This window comes from Amphiura filiformis, chromosome 3 (assembly GCF_039555335.1).
Source record: "Amphiura filiformis chromosome 3, Afil_fr2py, whole genome shotgun sequence".
NCBI classification, from domain to species: domain Eukaryota; kingdom Metazoa; phylum Echinodermata; class Ophiuroidea; order Amphilepidida; family Amphiuridae; genus Amphiura; species Amphiura filiformis.
The window spans coordinates 41,600,906-41,622,702 of record NC_092630.1 but is presented as its reverse complement, the minus strand read 5'-3'; the positions used below and the strand labels follow the sequence as shown (position 1 = coordinate 41,622,702).

Below are 21,797 nucleotides of genomic sequence, written 5' to 3'. Positions count from 1 at the left end.
CTGGCCAATTTAGTGGTATGAACCCTTTAATAAGCTTGAGTGTTACAAAAGTTTGCATGGAGTGCTTAGTGGGTGATATCGGCACACCAAGAGTGCAGACTACCTTGCCCTCCATGAATGACAGAGTCCAGACCCTGTAAGTGTAATCTCTTTGAGCAAAATCAAAAATCAAAAAGTTTCTGAATATGTTAAGGCCAAGAGTCTTATACTTAGTATAGAGTCTGAAGTTTTCCGTTTAACGGAAAACGGACAAAAATCATGGAATCGGAGGTACAACACGGTATAATAAAGGTATATTACCAAGGCATGAACCTCCTATCCATCCAAACATTGTAACAGTCAGCCTATTATCGTGAGAATATACCAATCAGAGCATATTGAACGCGATATTGAACACTTTATTGTCACATTAATATCATTCATAATCATTGTTTATACATTTTAAGTTTTATTCATAAAACATGGTTTTAAAATTTTTACAACACGGATTACAACACGGAAAATGGATTTTAGAAAACGGTAAACTTCGGACTCTAACTTAGTATTACTTCAACTGAAGACAGCGCTTTTCATCGATAAAAATCCACAGAAAAGCATGAAAATAGTATGATAGTTTACTTTTTCAATGATGTCAGTAATCAAATTTATTTTAATATGTACTGTTGAAGTGGAAAACCAGATTGATATCAAATACCAGATTTGACCTAGAATCAGTGCCACTGGTTCTTAAAACAAAGTTGACATATACTATATTTTCAAGTGTAAAAACAATGTTTTAATGTCACAGTATGCAATGGCACTCAATATTAAGATGGCTGCAGTAATTTAGTAACAATTTTATACTCAATTACATGCTTAAGGGTAGACGAGGTATTGTTGGTCGAAGCAACCTAAAAATCAATTTTCATTATCTAGATCAATATATTATTGAAAAATAACACCTTGATGTTTTGCAAAACCTCATTCTACAAATCGTATACTTTGCAAACGTACTTAATTTATTGTTGTTAATAAGTTATGTACGTTTAACAAAAGTGTTGTTGTTTCAGCCCTCTTTATAACGTAACTCAAGAACTGCAGCACCTATAAAAGTATATCTGTGATATTTTAATTCTTCTACACGCTCGCTATGAATTGAGCAATGCAGTTTTTGCCAAAGCTCACTACCATTCGTAAGATGCTGTGAACTACCAAATCACAACAGTTTAAAATAGTTAATAACCTTAAGTGTACTAAAAAGGAAAGTGCACAGGAAAGTGCACAGGTGGCACTAACTAGGAGAGAGTTGCTAATTGGGTTGAATCTGGTTCATGGAGGCCAAAGACGGCAAAATTGACATTGAGATAAAGAAAAATATATGGAGGAAAAACCAGTAAAACACATAAGAAAATATACATCACAAAACTTCATAACCTTAGAACCAAGTATGCTAGACCTTTGGTGTTTCCAGTATATGGTAGCCTAATGTTTGTATAACATAATAATTATAGTACTGAATTTTCAAAAATGCTTCCTTTGGTCTCCATGGACCAGATCGTGTCACATATAATATTATACTCACGTGATTCATACGTGTCAAATCTGCCAATTTTAACTACCACTTCATCAATAGGATTAAATACAACAAAATTGAGGCCTCTTTTAGCTGGATCTTCTTTGCCTATTCTCCGATTTCCAAGTACCCTGGATAATGCACATACAGAAAAACAGCAATATTATTGACTTTGTACTTATAAATACTAGCTTGTTGTCAAATATGTCATGTCATGTTTGGCAGAGTGGAAATTGCTGTCACATGAAATTGATGCTGCACTAATTGCAACAGCAAAAATATCATCCTGGCCTTAAGGTAGTATTGGATGCATTTCTAGAAATTAGGAAATGCTTTGAGCATGTTTTAAACAGATTAATTGAGTAGAGTAAAGTTGTTTGGAGCAAATCGGACATACGGTTTCCATAATACATCAATTTATATTTTCTTTGTATCCTATTGTTTTTGTCAATAATCAATATAGTTAATGAGCTAAAAGGACTGGAAAGGCTCATTAATACATAATTTTTGCCAATATTTTGCTAAAAATCAATGCATGCCCTGAAACTTGGTCAAAGTTTTTCTAATATGTTCTATGTAATATATTTCAAAGTTTTAGGGGCCTGAGCTTTCGATCCTAGCAGGATCTTTATCAAAGGCAGAGTGACAAGACAACACACAAACATGCATATATATAGGGACATGGACATAAAGGAAAAGGAAATTAGCAAGACAATAGAAGACATAAGTGTTTCTTGGGAAATATCAATAGGGGCAGGAAATGGGATGTCATGAATGGAAGTAAATAAGAGGGATAAGGATATGAATGAAGACAATGGGCTGAATAGAATTATGAAAATGAATGGCAACTACATGAACATAATACAAAATGATAGATGTAAATTGGAAATAAAAACTAAAATAATAAGGTGGAGGAAACATATATCTATATAAATAAAAGGAAGGTTGCCCATCTTGTGCGCGAGTGTTCTCCGAATTGCCTAGACTTTCGGCTTTGATTTAGTGGTATATTGATCGGGTACATATTGCCATTTTTCCATCGGACATTCGTTTTTGCAAAAATTGGTGGTAACTAAGAGAATAACATAAAAAACTGTCGTGTTGCTATGCTAAATCAATCGCAGTGGCATTGTGGGTAATAAGGACAGTGTGAACCGCGAATAATATTTCCATTTAAAAACCATACTGACGCAGAGCAACATTGCCCCGTTTTCTGCCAACTGCGAAGTGGCCAAGAAATGATTCAGGCTATCTAGATGCACAACAGCGCATAATTTAATAATGATCTTACGAGCTTTTCGTCCCCTCACGAGAGCTACGCTACCCATTTTCCGCCACTGCATCAAGGTTGGCAGCCAAGAAATTAAGGCTACGACGCTGCGTGAATCAGGTCTTTGCATCATCACTAAGGTAACTTAGGAAACAGTGGTCTGGTAGTCTAGAGTGATGAGTGGTGATAGTGCCTGCGTGGAGACCCGGGGTGCAGACAGTCAGTGTACAATTTCATTATTTATTCTAGGCCTATGAATCGTCCGGAGATTGAGGAATATATACGGGAAATGCATTGCACTTTATTTGGTTGAAAACGGTCAACAAATATGGTTAAAACCGGCTTTTTTTCCGGGCTTTTTATTGTCAAAACTCAGTGGTAGCGCCAGCATCGTAACTAACTGGCAGCGCTGGCGTACAAAGGGATGTGACTTCGCGCATCGGGGTGCATATGCATAGGCCTATTATAGGCCAACCTGGGCCAACTTTCCGTGCCAGAGAAATAGAAAAGAAAAGAAAGCAGGACAAAACTGAAAAGGTAGGCCTACTATATGGATGGGTTATGGGTACAGGGTTGTGGATTAGAGTAAATCTATATAAATAAAAGGAAGTCGCTAAATCTTGTGCGCGAATAGACTCAGAGATGATTTCACTTTCAGCTCTGATTTATTCGTACATTGATCGGGTACATATTGCCATTAAACCATCTGAGGTTCATTTTTGCAAAAATTGATGGTAACTAAGAGAATAACATAAAAAACTGTCGTGTTGCTATGCAAAATCGCATGCAGTGGCATTGTGGGTAATAGGGAGAGTGTGAACCGCGTAATAATATTTCTATTAAAAAACCATACGCAGAGCAACATTGCCCTGTTTTCTGCCAACTGCGAGGTGGCCAAGAAATGATTCAGGCTATCTAGATGCACAACATCGCGTGCTTTAATAATGATCTTACGAGCTTTTCGCCCCTACGCAGAGCTACGCACCCCATTTTCCGCCACTGCACCGAAGTTGGCAGCCAAGAGATTAAGGCTACGTCGCGTGAATTTTATTATTTATTCTAGGCCTATAATGAATCGTCGTTTAGTTTTACAGCCACATTCATACGGGAGATTGAGGGATATACGGGGAACGCATTGCACTTTATTTGGTTGAAAACGGTCAAGACCAAGAATTGGCCTCAAAATCAGTGAAAATATGGTTAAAACCGGGTTTTTCCGGGATTTTTGTTGTCAAAACTCAGTGGTAGCGCGTGATGCCGTAACTAACTGGCAGCAGGGGGTTGGCGTTAGTACGTCGGCGCATTGAGCAATGTGACGCCAGACGCGTCTGGTGCATAATATGCACAGACCAACTTTCCGTGCCAGAAAAGAAAAGAAAGGAAGAAAAAACTGAAAAGGTAGGCCTATTGATGGGTCGGGTTGTGGATTATGCATGGTACTGGATTCGGTTAAGAGATTACCCGCCAAGATGATAAAAATCGTGAGGATACGAGAGGAAAGAAGGAAGCTAAAAATGAAAGAAAGAAAGAAAGAAAAAATAAATAAATAAATAAATAAATAAATAAATAAATAAATAAATAAATAAATAAATAAATAAATAAATAAATAAATAAATAAATAAATAAATAAATAAATAAATAAATAAATAAATAAATAAATAAATAAATAAATAAATAAATAAATAAATAAATAAATAAATAAATAAATAACGAAAAAACTAAAATAATGAGAACAGAATTAAATAGATAAAATTCAAACGGAAATCACAAGCTAAGCAAGAAATATGAAAAAGAGAACAAAATGTAGAAAAAAAAGCCAAAACTAAAAGGAGAAATGTAAGAAATGGTAGATTTATAAAATAATGCATGGGAACGGGGCTCAATAAATGAATAACATGGAAACGGAAATCACGAGCTAAGCAGCATGGGAACAAAATAGACCTATAGATGCAAAAGAAACTGAAGAGAAAGAAAGGAGCTAAATGAATAGAAAAAAAGAAGAAGACAAAAAAGGTAGGCCTACGGGTAGGCCTATTATACAGGTTATGATTACAGTAACTAAATGAAACGGGAGCAAACTAAAGAGGGAAAGAAAGAAACTAATCAGGAAAATTAAGGGAAAAAAGAAGTTAAAATTAGAAACTAATCAGGAAAAATAAGAACGATAAATAACAACTGAAGGAAACGGGAAATCACAAGCTAAGCAGCTGATAAAAATGAAGCTATACAGGGAAACGTATAAAGGATAGATTTAGAAAATAATGGGAATGGGGTTAGGCCTAGATAGATAAATAACATGGAAACGGAAAATCACAAGCTAAATAGCATTTTGTTTTAATGGAAACAAACTAGGCCCGTGCAGAATAAACTGAAAAGAAAATGGAAATGCAAGAAGGGACAGGTTTAGAAAAATAAAATTTACCTTTCAATGATTCTACCTTTTCAGTAATTCCTCCTGTTTTAGTGATCGCTCCCATTTACTCATCTAGCGGGGACCCGCGCGAAGCGCGGGTATCCCGCTAGTTTAAAATAATTGAAAATGGGGGGGGGGCAAATGGGGGGCAAAATATTATGATGATGAAAAACAAGTTAGTCGCTTCCCTCTTGGATGTTGAGACCGTGTGGCTGGATGGTACGAAGGCGCTTCATCCAGAATTTCTCCCTACTGGCACGGACGGTGTCGGGCGGTTACCTAAAGACTCAATGCCCTGTAGGATCATGTCGGAGATGGAGTGGTTGGGGAGGTTAAAGTGGTTACCAACAGGGGTGTCAAGCTTCTTGGTTTTGACAGTGGACCTGTGTCCATAAAACCGCGTCTTAAGTGCGGTCTTAGTTTCTCCCACATACTGTATACCACAAACTCTGCAAGAAATGAGATATACTACATTAGATGTGGTGCAGGTGATGTTGCCCCTGATCCTGTGGGAGGAATTGTTGGAATTACTGGCGACAGAATCCCCTTCTTGGATATGGTCCTTGCAGACAACACACCTGTTGGAATCACATGTGAAAGTACCCTGTTGTGTGGAAGGAATAGTATCAAAAAGTGGGGGACTTCAGCTCTCACAAGAAGATCTCTAAGATTGCGAGGACGTCTGTAGGCCAGGATGGGGCTATCGGGAACTGCTCGTTGTAGCCGATCTGAGGTTTGAAGTATATGGTGATTGTCATTAGTGATGCTGCGGAGAGAAGGGAGGTTAGGATGAAAAGTGACCACAAGAGGGACTCTGGTATTGGTGTCTTGGCTTCTGGGCTTCTGCTTCAGTACATCTGACCTGGGAAGAGATCTGACCTTGTTGATGGCCTGCTGCACTTTGAGTGCGCTGTGTCCCCTAGATGTAAGGTTCTTCTTGAGGTCCCTGGCATGCTGTGAGAAGTCAGAATCATTAGTACAAATGCGGCGGAGGCGGAGAGCTTGACTGTATGCTATACCACTTTTACAATGTTGGGGATGGCAACTGGAAGAGTGTAGATACTGGTGACTGTCTGTGGGCTTGGTGTATAGATCTGTGACAAGGGAGTCATTCTCCTTTCTGATGGTGACATCCAAGAAGTTGACCTGGTGGTGAGAAAGTTCAGACGTGAATTTAATTGTTCTGTGGAAAGAATTGACATGGTTAAGGAAGGTGTGAAGGCTGTCTTCTTCTCTGGTCCAGATGAAAAACACATCATCAATGTACCTCCACCAAATCCATGGGCGACAAGGGGCAGCATCCAACATCTGCTCTTCAAGCCTAGACATGAAGAGGCAGGCGAACGACGGAGCCAGAGCCATGCGGGTCCCCATCGATGTCCCAAATACCTGTAAATAGTGATCTCCCATAAAGGTGAAATTGTTCTTAGTTAGTACATGATTCATGAGAGTCTTCAGATCATCAATGGGGGGACTGGTGTGGCCACTTCTAGACAGCGCTTCACAGGTAGCTGAAATTCCTTCACTGAATGGGATGTTAGTATACAAGGATGACACATCACAAGTGCCAATGATGGCAGTGCTGGGGATCTGGTCCTTGATCGCTTCAAGCTTCCTGAGAAAGTCCGGGGTGTCGTGTATGTACATGTATGACAGAGTCTGAGAAACAAGGGGTTTAATGAAGTTATCAACATAGAGGGATATGTTCTCAGTGGGGGAACCATTACCGGATACAATGGGTCGACCAGGATTCCCAGGCTTGTGGATCTTGGGGAGGAGATAAAATCGAGCAGCTTTAGAATCTGTAGGAGAAAGAAATGCATGGGCTTTGTCAGTTAATTCATCACGAGCATGCATGTCATCCAGGGTGGTCTTTATCTGTTGAGAGAAAGAGTCAGTAGGATCAGAATCAACAAGAGCATAGTTAGTACGATTGTTGAGGTGCTTCATGGTCTCATCGATATACTTTTGGCAATCCATGACAACCACAGCAGATCCTTTATCAGCAGGCTTGATGATGATGTCAGTCCTGGTTCTAAGAGACTTGAGAGCCTGGCGTTCCTCACGGGGTAAGTTGTCATGTGCCCTGTGGGGAGAATTAGCAGAATTATTAACTTGGGAACTAACAACCTGCACGTATGTCTCCATGGCGGAACCCTGTTCTTTGAGGGACTCCAACTGCTTTTCTTGCGAAAAGGCTCAGGTTCAGATGCTGGCTCATCAAGGAAAAACTCCCGTGAGACGTGTGCGACGATAGTATTGAGTGAGATCCTGACTGAGTTCTACCTGGTTGACCTCTGGAGGGGTGGGACAGAACTTGAGGCCCTTGGAGAGAAGATCCAATTCAGCGGAGGAAAGAGAGGATGATGATAAATTTTATGGACACAGGTCCACTGTCAAAACCAAGAAGCTTGACACCCCTGTTGGTAACCACTTTAACCTCCCCAACCACTCCATCTCCGACATGATCCTACAGGGCATTGAGTCTTTAGGTAACCGCCCGACACCGTCCGTGCCAGTAGGGAGAAATTCTGGATGAAGCGCCTTCGCACCATCCAGCCACACGGTCTCAACATCCAAGAGGGAAACGACTAACTTGTTTTTCATCATCATAATATTTTGCCCCCCATATTTTTTTTTCAATTATTTTAAATATATGTTTCCTCCACCTTATTATTTTAGTTTTTATTTCCAATTTACATCTATCATTTTGTATTATGTTCATGTAGTTGCCATTCATTTTCATAATTCTATTCAGCCCATTGTCTTCATTCATATCCTTATCCCTCTTATTTACTTCCATTCATGACATCCCATTTCCTGCCCCTATTGATATTTCCCAAGAAACACTTATGTCTTCTATTGTCTTGCTAATTTCCTTTTCCTTTATGTCCATGTCCCTATATATATGCATGTTTGTGTGTTGTCTTGTCACTCTGCCTTTGATAAAGATCCTGCTAGGATCGAAAGCTCAGGCCCCTAAAACTTTGAAATTTTACTTAACAGGCTATTTTTGTGGATAAGCAGTTTACAACAGCTCACTTTTTAACTATGTAATATATAGCGAAGCCACCCTCTAATTTGCATAATTAATGAGCTAATTTGCATAAATGCTAATTAATTATGCAAATATACAAATTAGGGGGCGGCTTCACTATATAAAATATTAGAACATATTAGATACACTTTGACCAAGTTTCAGGGCAAAAAAAAAGTATGTATGCATAAAAATTTATGCATGGATTTTAGCAAAATATTGGCAAAAAAAAAAGGCATATTGATATGTGTGCTTTGCTCTACTCATCAATTAATCTGTTTAAAACATGCTTAGAGCACTTCCATTTATGCCTCCAATACCACCTTAAAAATATTATTCTGGCCTTAAAGCTAACCTTAACAATGACTAAAAACACACACACACAAAAGGATATGGTTTCAAACAATCAAAAAGGGTACAAAATGTACTTTGCAATTTGTGGCATAGTAACATAGAAACTGAGAAAATGATAAAAACAGTTCTCAATTCTGATTATGGAAGTAAAATGTGTTCCCTCAGCATCCCTTAATACAATGCATTTTAGTGTTTACTTCTGCAATTCTGTTTGTGGTTTGACCGACTGATCCAACTCACTTGTTCACTCACTCATTTGTTCATTCATTTGTTCATTCATTCCTTCCTTCATTCATTTATTCGTTAAATTGTCCTTTATTTACATTCTTGTTTTCCCTCCATTTGGATAAACAATAGCCCAATACCTTTATCATATCATCATATGCGATCCACTTGTTAAACACCTTCATGCGATCGAGCAAAATTAGTCGGAACTCAGAAATATTAAATTTTCAGTTTCATATAGGTAAGTAAAAAGCATTTGCAAAACTGCATTTTGCAGAAAACCCCATTGAAATTAAACAACCAGTTCCAAAGATACGAGCAATTAAAGAGTTTCCAAAACAAGGAAATATTTCCTTTGTTTGCCTATTATCTCAAAATCAAAATTTCTGAGTTCCAACTGATTTTGCTTGATTGCATCACATATTCAAGTGCAGAAACCTTTTAGTTTTTCACACAGCTATATTTATCTCTTCCATTTTGAGACTTCCATCTAATTACATAGATCTCTGCATGATCAATAACCAGTGATAATGGATTCTAAATAAAGTGGTATAGAATATGACTATAGAAAAATTATCAAATTTGTGTACATCATGGAACATTACATACTCTTTGCGTGGCGGTGCGTAGACGTAGTAAGCAGTTGTACGCAGATAGCCTCGCTAATATGGACGCGTAGAGTAGCGTTGTACGCGCGTGTAGTTAGCATGATTAGTCGCGGAGTAACAAGCGTAGTTGAATGTTCCACGATGTCCACAAATTTAATATTTTTTCTATAGTTTATTTTATAGTTTATTTATTGTCTTCTCACTGTGGGTGTATCCTCTGTGTAAAGGTCCGTTCATACTACCACTGCATTTGCTTTGCGTTGCTTTGCGATGCCGGTATATATCAATTACTTTTTGCCGCAACTCAACGCAACTCGTCGCAATTACAAGTTAAAATGTATTAAACTTTATTGCGATATCGCAATGCAGTAGTTTGCAGTGCGATGCAGTGCTAGCAACGCACCACATCGCAAAGCAACGCATCGCAAAGCAACGCATTGCAAATGCGGTGGTAGTATGAACGGACCTTAAAACTGCACAAAAATATTTTTTCTGAGAATGTATTCATCATTTGATCATAAATGTCAATGTAAGTTAGAACATAATAATGTGAGTACATTGATAGTTGCCATGCTTTCTCATCAGTTAGATCAACAGTAATGTTCAACCTTTCCTTTTAATCATTGAATATTATATAACTCATACAAAGATTATTGTCATTTGATTGGTCAATTACTTGATTACTTTTGCTATTTTTAGAAAAGAGTATTGCACTCATGTGCAGCTACCATGGCAACGCTGACATATGAGTGCGTAACTGCGTGTAGCACGTGCAGTGATCAACTTGACTCACCAATTATAGGTGTGGGTGTAGCTTCTAAAATAATCGAGAGACGTATATACCATAGTACATGTAGTTTAAAAGGTCAGGGCATGTAGGCCTATATGGGTAACGGGTGTTGGGTAATTGGAGAGAGTCTTATCACGAGAACCACCCAACCCGAGAACCGCGAAATCTAGTATTTTATAATTATATTTGTTATTTATTTTGTTTTCCTGATGATTTATAAAATTAAGTGGAAGAAAAGGAATTTATCTACGAGTTATATAAAACAAAAATTTAGTGTTTTTATTCAATCAATGGAAAGAATATTTTTATTCGGTGAAATATGAACTGTCCCATTCAACTCGGCAAAACCTCGCTGAATGGAACAGTCCATATTTCTCCTCATGAAAATATTCTTATCATTGTACTCATAAACATTCAATAGAGGTTTACCGTGTTCTATAACCTGCATATCCTATCAGCGACTGCTATACCTTGTTTAGGACTTTCAAAAGAAGTACCTGCATGTGTAACCATGACTGTTTCAAAATAGCCCGCCAAAGTCATGCAGGTAACTACGAGGTCGTGCATTAAATTGTTTTGAATGAGGAATACTACGGGAACCAGTGTCTTTTGTTAAAGTCACACATGAGTAAAGTGGATAACCTCTATATTTGTATAATATTTGTCCTGATTCTGGATACAATATGATAATCCCACATTTAAAATTACCTAATTGTTTCTTTACACTTGGCTTTTTAGTAATAAAATGAGCTCTTTTTTTGAGTTTTCCAAGAATTCATTTGTTGGAAGAATCTAGAAATTATTAATAAACCTAGCTGAAGATAGTGATTGTTTGTTAATGAAGCGTATAATAAAAAGCTTTTAGCAATACATATATATATCTATATATATATTTATGATGTCAGTCACAACTGTGCAATCTGAGAGGATGAGACGTGTGTATTACAACTATTGGACTTACCAAGTTACACCCATAGAATTTCAAAACTTGGCTGGATTTATTGGATATTTTGTTATTTGGAAAATTAACTTCTGACAACAATCTTGGTATTTAACGACTGGTGAAACACAAGCACAGTACACATTTGAAGAGGTAAGTACTAGTAATATAATATGTTCCTATTATTTCATTTTTCATAATTTATTTATAATAATAGAATGGGATATATTGTTTAAATTTATCACTAGTTCTTGAGCTTGCATCATTTATTTTGGATCCTTGCATTTATGTGTCTTATATGTTCTTAAGTTCTGCAAGTGTGAAGCATATAGGCCATCTCATTTTGTCATTCTTATATTCTATGTAAAAATTCTTACTGTTTTGTATAATCATTCCACTTGTTAAACACCTTCATTTCTGATAAACCCCCTGCTACAAAAAAAAGTACAATGTTTTTGGCATTTGACATTGTTTAACTTTGTAGAATTGCCATTGAGTAACTGTAAAATATTTCATGGTACAAGACAAGGAAATGTATTTTTGTTTTAAAGTAACGGGTAGTAGACTAGAAACCTTTACAGCTTTAAAAAGAAAAGTAAAAAGTAAATGAAAATTTGGGGTGGAACCAAACCCCAAATACCCCTTTAAAGGAGTATTTTATGATTCTAATATTCTCATTTTATGGTATGTTTCAGTTGACATCCATGAAAAAAGTTGATTCCTAACATTTCTGTTGATTCCGATTATGCTTTTACAAGTTATGCATGATTAAGTTTCCAGTGCTTCCACCGCTACTGCCAAGGAGCATGGAGAAAAATTTGATCTGATCCTTAATTGCTAACAACATTCGAAAATAATTTGGGATTACATTTTTGTAGTAGACATTTTATGGTATGTTTCAGTTGATATCCATGAAAAAAAAGTTGATTCCTAACATTTCTGTTGATTCCGATTATATAAGCTTTTACAAGTTATGCATGATTAAGTTTCCAATGCTTCCGCCGCTACTGCCAAGGAGCATGGAGAAAAATTTGATCTGATCCTTAATTGCTAACAACATTCAAAAATAATTTGGGATTTTGACTTAAAACGTAGTCCCCGGGAAGCAGTCTTTGTGAAATGTAGTAGTACATGCAAGCTTGTGTAACAGATCTATTGGCGCAAGTAATGTGTAGTGTCAAAAAAATAAAATAAAATAATGTCAGGGCTGCTGCAGCGAGTGCCATGCACATTAGTTACAAAGACGGCAATGAGCCCCAATTTGCCCTCTTGTATCATTCTGTGATTTCTGTTACATCTTAGTCAATTTGTCTGCCTGTCTGTCTGTCTGTCTGTCTGTTCTCTTCCTCTAGGTTTGGCAGACATGATATGCTATGGCATCTTACATAGTTGCTGTGACAGTTGTGCTATTTAATAGCCCTTTGCTTCAATATGTTCAAGCATCATCATATATTTATTCGAGTTATGCATCATCAGGTTACTCATCAAATTCTGGTATGTATTCATAATTTACAGGTGATTTAAAACATTTAAAGGAGTATTTCATGATCCTAGCATCCTCTATTTATGTCATTTTTCATTAGATATCCACGAAAAAAAACCTATTCCCAAAATTTCAGTTGATTCCGATTTTGCGTTCACGAGTTATACATGATTATGTGTATTACACTGCTCCATAGACAATGCGTTGTAATTTCGTTCTGGTGCACCAGAACGAAATTCAAATTTCACGATATCTTTGCTAAACGAATTAATCTGCAAGAAATATTTTGTACATAAACATTATGTAGCCAGAGGTTTCCAGTGATATAAAAACCTCAACTTTTTTTGAGAAAAGTGGGGGGATGAGGCTGTGGATCACGAAATGCCCTTTTAATATACAGGTTTTCAATCTGCCCAAATTTATCTGATTTAGGAAAATATACAAACAGCCAAGTTTGTTTGCTAGATGATTGTAAGGGGGATATTCAGGAGGGATAGACATCACTCAAATAGAAAAGTGCTACCTATGCTTGTTAATAATCAACCCTCAAAACATTTTTACCCGAAAATTGCATGACCATTTGCCCTAAATGGCGTAACATCACTTTTCATGGCATAACATGTCCGTCTATTATGGCATAAACATCACTTTTTAAAGCATTGATGGCAAAAAAGAGATCCTAACTGTCAAAATGGACCCCTAATTGGCAAAATGCACACTGTATGCTCAAAATCCAACACCTTTTTCTGTTTGTGTTAATGCTCAGCACTTTAATATTCTGAGTGAAATTGCCCACTCTTGAAAAAGGTTTTAGGTAAAGTTGGGATGGAAAGAATGCTAATTAAGACCTTGATGGGATCCTGATTCCCCTCCAACCTGGGATTAAAATAAAATTTCAACAAGTAGAATGGCGCTCCTTGATGCTTTTAAATGGCCTTTTAGTGTATTTTTATTGTTTGAATATGAAGTGTAACATCATTTGAACCGTAATGATTTCCTTCGTTTGGATTACCCCAAGGCTCACCTTAGAGCAGCGACAGGACATTTACTTTATGTGCTTCACAGGAATGGATTAAACTTCCCATCACAATAAAACAATCCTCTTCCATCGCGAGTTTTTCAATTAAGACCTATCTTTTTCCATGATGTGTTTTACTTTGTTGATATGTATATTTTATGACTTGTACATGTATTATGTAAATTTAAGGCTTGTACTCTATAATATATGCTTTTGCTTTGTGTACCTTAAGATGTTTTTATTTTTACTTTGTAAGCGCTACGAGCTTGTCATAAGGAACAGCGCACCAAAGTTTTCTGTTAAAAAAAAAATGTTATGTTATGTAAAATGAAAAAATTGAAAACATATTGTATTAATTACATGATTATAGGCAAAATATTAAATTCTTGATCATGACAGGATCTATCTTCTGCATACTGTTGCATCAGCATACTTTCTTGGAACAACAAGACCGTGATTGGTCAATTCTCAAAAGATGTGCTTGCGCCGTAAGCGTGTGTCTTTGTGTAGTACGCTCGACGCAAATATCTGTGTGTAACCAAGTTGGCTCTCATGATCGAGAATTAAATATTTTGCCTATAGTAATACTGACATCTTAGTGATTTTGGTTTTACTTTTTGTACTATTGTTTTACCAATGCTAATCACCAACTCTGTCGAGAAGATGAAACCATACGTCTAGTTAATGGCGCTGGAAGCCACCAAGGTCGAGTGGAAGTATTGCATGATGAACAATGGGGAACCATATGTGACACACGATGGGGAAGGAAAGATGCTGATGTTGCGTGTCGTCAGCTTGGGTTTAGTGGTGCAGAATCGGCACACCGATATTCTGAATTTGGAGAGGGAAGTGGAGCAATTTGGTTGGATAATGTTGGGTGTAATGGTGAGGAAGACAGACTGGAGGATTGTGCACACGATGGATGGGGTGAGGTGTCTTGTCAAGATCACACTGAAGATGCAGGAGTTACGTGTATTGTACCTGGTATGTAATAAACAAAGCTGAAAATAAGACCTGAAATGTTGTTCCCAGATATGAATTGTGATGCTGTGGGGTACATTTTTTATAGTGGTCAATTGCTTTTGCAAGTTTACATGGGCTAAAAATGTTTCTACATCATCATCCACAAATCTAACAATAACATTTACAGAAAATGAGCCTTGCTTATTATCAGCACTTTACATATATTGTTTTTTAATCGACACACAATAACATCTGCCATATTTTCAAGGGTGAAAATAAACAGGTTAATGGCCTGAAATAATGCCTGTTGCTTGCCTACTTTAGCCCAATGACACTATAGGCTACAGTTTATGTATTGCACCAGCAAAGCCCATCACCATGCTGTCTATACACTAAAATATACACAAGAAACAGGAAATGATGAGGGGCTGTGCAATAATTATTAGCCCTGGGGGATGGTAAAATTGGAGGGGGGGAAGAAATTTTTGGCGTGCCGAAAGGGGGGGGGGGGGATTTTTGGCGAGCCGAAAGGGGAGGGCAAGCAATTTTTGGCACGCATTCATGGGGCACCTTTTAAATAAAACGCGCTAAACAGGCTTAGGAAAACAGTACTGAAACGCTTTAATATGCAAATTGTCCTGCTCGCTGCGCTCGCAACATATATCTAGACCATTTAAGGTTTGCAAATTGGGATCCCAAAAATTTGGCATGTGTAAAGGGGGGGGGGCAAAGATTTTTTGGCGGGCCGAGAGGGGGGCAAGCAATTTTGGCAGGCCAAAGGGGGGCAAGTGAATTTTGGCAGGTCGTTCGGAAATTATGGGCCCCCCCCCCCCGAGCCCCTGAACCAAAATGAGTTTTCTCTGCAATGTCAGGTCAGTATTTGAGCTATTGTTGCATGGATTATTGAACTATGCCATTGGATATCAGACCATTTAGGGTTAAATTCTGAATGTTACAAACACAAAGTGATTCCTGTTTTGTAAAAGAGAGTCCAGATTGCAACTAAATTCAGGTGAACCAGGACTCAATTTTTACCCAAACTGAGTCTTGGAAGAAAAGCTCTTATTTTCACTTTTTACATAGCTTGGAGACAGGCATATGACCTGCAATTCACTGAGCAATCTTCTGCTTATGATTTTGGGGATATTTTTAGTATGTTTGAAACTGCATGTTGTTAGTACCCATCAGATTCACCTATCTTCTTGATGCCATTGCCCTCCCTCCATAATTACCTCCACAGTCTCCAATTTTGATGATATAAATGATTTACTTTTACATTGTGTCTTTACAGAGCAACCAGATACCACAGAGCAACCTACGACAACACAAGGTACCACAATAATATGAATCAGATTTAGATATTTGAAGGTTTCTTTGTACAAATCCAAAAATTTGGGTTGATGTTACGTACCTCAATGACAGTTTCGTGCTAAGACTTAGCACTTTCTCAAATTGACTGACCAATTCCTGCACATCGTCGGCTGCTTCCGGATGGAGCTGGCGTAGATGTGAAAATTTGAGAAAGTGCTAAGTCTTAGCACGAAACTGTCAACAATTTTGGATTTGTACAAAGAAACCTTCAAATATCTATTTTACCGACAATCCTGATGAACTTATTTGCGGATGAATCAGATTTCTTTTTTTAACTATATCAATTGTACATAGCCAAGTTTTCATTGAATTTTTGACACTCATAGCAATAAAAGAGCTTGGTATTGGTGTGTCTTTGTAAACACCTTCAAGTGAGGACACGCCACGGAGGGGTTCTTCAAAAATGAGTATGGGCCACACAGACTTTAGGGTGCTTAATTTCTCTATACTTACTTTTTACTGTGTTTGCAACACATCAGTATACCAATTTCTTACCAAAAGCACCCAAATAGTTGATAGTACCCAAATTGGGCGCTTTTTTGGGCATTTTTGCGCACTGGTCTTCACTATAAACCCACCCATAGAAAGAAGTGTAAGAAGCATTTTTTTAAATAATTGCATCTTTTATTTTTAAAACAAAAGAGGAAAACAAAAAAAAAGGGAAATAGAAAATGGAAAAAAGGGAAAAAACAAAAGAAAAGGGAAGAAAAGGGAAAAAACAAAAGAAAAGGGAAAAAACAAAAGAAAAGGGAAAAAACAAAAGAAAAGGGAAAAAACAAAAGAAAAGGAAAAAACAAAAGAAAAGGGAAAAAACAAAAGAAAAGGGAAAAAACAAAAGAAAAGGGAAAAACAAAAGAAAAGGAAAAAACAAAAGAAAAGGGAAAAACAAAAGAAAAGGAAAAAACAAAAGAAAAGGAAAAACCCTTTTATACAGGCTGTATCAAAATAATTGGTACCCATCAGTTTTACAGTTATATGAACACCACTGCCACATCAAAATGCAACATAGTATCCACATAATTTGTTGATTAATGTCTTGTAACTATAAATTATGTTCAGTTCAAGAAGATTCTACGTTGCATTTGGAAGAAACAAGCTTTTTAATAAGCATCAATCCTGACGGGTACCAATCATTTTGATACAGCCTGTACCCATGTCATATAAACTGAGATATTGTTTTATCATTTATATGTGAATCTTTTAACAGTTGGGCTTACATCCACTCTACCCAGTGCTACCACAACTTTACCTACAACCACTGATACCAGCTTAACCTGTTATAAATGCATACAACAGAATGCCAATGATGACTGTAGCATTCAGGGATTTCAGGAAGGATCTGATCAAGTACAACAGGCTCAATGCTCAGGAATGTGCTACGTAAGTATGCTTTATAATATGCCGGATTTTGAGTGAAACTTTGCATTGAAGTGTATAGGGATATTACCGTTTTGTTAATTCTTTTCAGTTTGACACAATGGATTAACATTTGCTTGAGCAGAAATTGAGAGATTATTAAGTTGGAATTTTTTCATGCAAAGATTAGGCTTTCAAATTCCGTTTCTGGTTCATAAAAATCTAAATGTACGCTTCATTATACTTTGTTTCACATGGAATTTGGTAGTGCTGTAAGTGCGTATTTCACTGGTTGTATCGAATCAAAGTGTAGTGTAGTGTAGTGTATAAACACATTCAATTATACCAGTTTGTCATCCGGCTTACAGAGCAAAAGTATAAAAAACACTATTATGTCACTGCTAAATCTGGGGTGTGGAAAATTGAAAATGTGAAATATTTTTACCAACAAGCAAAAATTACAGTTGAAACACTATCACAAAAATACACACCTCGCACAATATCAGCCATCATATCATAAATTGACCTGTATATATATTATAGTGATACATAAACTTGGGTCCATTCCAGATTCTGCAAATTGGAAACCAACTTTATAGAGACTGTGATAATGTCCACGAGCCTGACAATCACCCTTGCAATGATAAAGGACCAGGATGTCATGACTACTACAATGATCCTTTGATTGGTCAGATCTGCTGTTGTGGTGATGGTAATCTTTGCAATGGTCAAGACTTGGAATTTCCAGAACCAACTGCGACAACACCTGCAACACCAAGTTCAAATGACCAGACTTCACACACCACTTTATCTGAGTCCACAGAGCATACGGCACCAGCATCTGTGTCTGAAGAGCATGAGCATACTACATCTGCATCTGAAGAGCATACTACATCCGCATCTGAAGAGCATACCACATCTATATCTGAACACCAAGAGCAAACTACATCTGCATCCGATGAGCATCCTACATCTGCATCCGAAGAGCATACTACATCTATGTCTGAGCACCAAGAGCAAACTACATCCGCATCCGATGAACATCCTACATCCGCATCTGATGAGCATCCCACATCCGCATCTGATGAGCAAACTACATCCGCATCTGATGAGCAAACTACATCTTTGTCTGAAGAGCAAATGACAACTGCTGGAGGATGCATCATTTCATTTTGCAGTGTATTTTTCTACATGATTATTGTTGTGACATATTTCATGTTGTAAGCTTCTCTCCATAAATTACACTGTGTGGAATATGTGTGGGTTCTAGGATAATGATATTGGAGTTTGACACATCCATTTTATGTGCATTATTTGGGAACTATGCTGTACTTTAAACACTTGGATGTCTTACTTCCTGATTGATACTAACTTAGAGACCATCAATGGCTTACAAGATAAACTCATCAATTTAAATACATTAAATGTGACGTGTCATGTCAAAAGGAGACACTTTTGGGCAGGTTATCAATTTTGAGGTTTTTACATATCTGAAAGAAGGAGATATTTTACTCCACAGCGCCGTTTTCCCAATGAAATTGGACATTCCTAAGCGAAGATATTGAGTTTGTAAGTTGTGGTATTATAAAATTGGAAATTGAGATATGGGGTTTAAAAATATTATTGACAATGTTGAGATTAGGAATGACCTTGAGAAATGCCTCAAAAAATACAAGATGCCAGTTATATTCCGGTCCGAAACTATCAGACAATATTTTTAACATTAATAACATCACAAATTCGCAACAAACCCAAATTGTGAAAAAATCACCCCCGGTCAGATTTTTGACTATTTCTCCATTTACGATCCTGTCCAAAAGTGTCTCCTTTTGACATGACACGTCACAAATGTAACTTAAATAGATATATTTTAGATGTGATGTAAAGGCATCATAATACTAATCATGCCGTGTCCGTCCGTCCATCCCTCTGTCCATGCGCTGCTTATCAAGCGTCTGCGTGGCTTTCGCTAACGCTGCGTTTCATAGGTGCGACGCGTTCAGCGCTTATTGTGTAGTGCACGGAGTGTACCGACGGGCGCAGTGCGTGCATCGGAAAGCATTACAGTGTGGTTAATCGTGCAGGTGCATCTCATCGGATTCCAAAACGGCACACATGCAGAGGCCTATATTAGTAGTTTAAAAGGTCAGGGCAAGTAGGCCTATGGGTAACGGGTGTTGGGTAATTAGAGATAGTCACAAGAACCACCCAACCCGAGAACCGCGAAATCTAGTTTTCAATATTTTTTGGACCCACTTAATTTGTGGACTCTGACTTTGGAGCTTTAAGAGCAATACAAACTCTTTTCTTAAGGCTTTTGCCATGCCTGGTTACCATTGGTAATTGGTATGCACATTACAATTTTAATGTGCATGTACCATACACCGCGCAAGGGTCATACAGTTCACACCATGGCTGTCTCAATATGCCAATGTGCTGGGATCAGTCATCTCTGAAGAATTATGATGAGTTTAGCAAGTAGAACAGTGTACTCTTTTTTTCATTTGACATCTTTACTAGTATCCTATTTATAAAGTGACTTATTATACACCCTTCCAATTTAATTATCATTGAATGTCACTTTACAGCACATCGCCACCAAAGACACAGTGAACCAAAACACTTGTGCTGAAGAATAGACTCCTGCCATTGTAATTCAAAAAGTGAGGAAAAATTGTGAAATGTGATTTACATTAGGGATTTAAGCTATTACATGTGACATAATCCAAGAAAGTGAGCCATATATCAAATTTAAATGCTACATTTTGATTTATAAGCTGACACAGATAATGATATGTATGCTGTCACATGTGAGAAATAATTAAGAAATTCATTATTAATATTTTCACTCAATCAAATCAATGTTTGTGGCTCATTTCATGTGATTTTACCACATGATTTGATTCCAGACTAGACAATACTTACAATTCTCCATTAACGCAGACACGAGGTAAAGTTTTCCTGCCTGCATGATACTCCCCAGATTCTACATGTATTGGTATGGAATTATAGTCACATTCTTCTTTCACATCACATAATGAGCCACTTTGTATTACCACCGGCTTGCGTTTTTGATGCTCTGTAAATTTACAATGTGTACAGTGTATACAAATAATAGAGAAATTTAAGTGCCAAGCCAACTGCAATCGTTAAATGGTTGGGAACCAAAATGTGTGCATCTCTTTTTGGTTTGGATGCATTTCCTGAAACAAGATTTCACTTCCTGCAAACTTTTCATTTATGGTATAAAGTAATGATTTTATTGGAAAGTTTTTCCAGAGTTTCCAAGCGGTAGGTCATGACTCCAGTGAAGGTCATGAGTTAATTATCTAAGGGGTCATAGCACTACCCAGGAAAAAGGTGTTGGCCTTGGTTTGTGAGTGGTCTGACTTTCAAGAAATTGTTCCAGAAAGTTAGGAGCCCCCATTCTAGTTATCAAATGTGCTGTAACTCTCTCTAGAAGTTAGGAACAGAAACATGAAATTTTAACAAGACACAAGTGTTGTGTAAATATGACCTCCACAACAATTCTGAAAAAAAAAACTATTCTGAAAACGTTATTTTTGGGTAAAGATTTAAAAAATAGATATTGTTATCCTTAAAAACAACATTATGTTAGAATGTTTTGAGCAGGTTTTCACATATATTTTGAATGTTATTAACATGTTTTAATACCCTTTAACTCAACATTTAAAATTTTCTGTAAAACACAGCTGGGATTCTTGAAGATGCAGATAACTTGTTTTGAACATGCAGATAACATAAACCAATTTACAGCTCCATCACCTTAAGGGCTGGGGTATGAACGTTTGGACAGTATTTATTTTGGGACATTAGAGCACATCAGACATATCGAATTGCATTCTGAATATGAAGAATGTCATTCTGATATCAAATAATTTTGATTTTTGAAATTCGCAATTTAATACACATTTTATGGCAAATCATTAAAATTGATATTTTGATATTTAACAGTACTTGAAGTAAACTTTATAAATCTGATGATTTATACTTAAAGTGTATGAAGGTGGGATGAAAAGCCGTCGATCAATTGAAAATTTTGACCTTTCGTATTGAAGATATGGATTTCTTTTCCCAAAACACCAAAAAAAAAAGGTCTTTTGGGAAAAAATCCATATCTTCAATATGAAAGGTCAAAATTTTCAATTGACCGTCGGCTTTTCCTCCCTGCTACATACACTTTAAGAATATATCATTAGATTTATATAATTTACTTCGAGGACTGTTATATATCAAAATTTGAAAAATATCACATTTTTATAATTTGTCATAAAATTTGTATTATATTGTGATTTAAAAAAAATGTAAATTATTTGATATCAGAAAGACATGCTTCGTATTCAGAATGCAATTCAATAGGTCTGAGGTGCTCTCATGTCCCACAAAAATTACTGTC

General features: G+C 36.9%; 2 protein-coding genes and 1 long non-coding RNA gene across 5 annotated transcripts in view; 1 reads left to right on the top strand and 2 right to left on the bottom strand.

Moving 5' to 3' along the window:
* The window catches only part of LOC140148544 (uncharacterized), a 219,309-nt gene that overhangs the window by 138,372 nt on the left and 59,140 nt on the right, over positions 1 to 21,797 (top strand). The window lies entirely within an intron of this gene.
* Positions 1 to 21,797, bottom strand: part of LOC140148531 (protein O-linked-mannose beta-1,2-N-acetylglucosaminyltransferase 1-like) — a 57,466-nt gene that overhangs the window by 18,185 nt on the left and 17,484 nt on the right. For all 3 annotated transcript variants that reach the window (XM_072170523.1, XM_072170524.1, XM_072170525.1), the window contains 2 exons: positions 20,306 to 20,459; positions 1,562 to 1,683 (listed from right to left, as the gene is read on the bottom strand). In XM_072170523.1, the coding sequence (XP_072026624.1) occupies positions 1,562 to 1,683; positions 20,306 to 20,459 (276 nt within the window). The remainder of the gene's footprint in view (positions 1 to 1,561; positions 1,684 to 20,305; positions 20,460 to 21,797) is intronic.
* Positions 4,576 to 7,215, bottom strand: LOC140148444 (uncharacterized). The gene is made up of 2 exons (XM_072170391.1): positions 5,767 to 7,215; positions 4,576 to 4,593 (listed from the first exon to the last, which is right to left on the bottom strand). The coding sequence occupies exons 1-2, from the start codon at positions 7,213 to 7,215 to the stop codon at positions 4,576 to 4,578; spliced, it is 1,467 nt and encodes a 488-aa protein (XP_072026492.1).

What these genes read in the sequence shown, in the direction of transcription:
- LOC140148444 (XM_072170391.1), bottom strand. Translation starts at nt 7,215, where the DNA reads ATGGATTGCCAAAAGTATATCGATGAGACCATGAAGCACCTCAACAAT.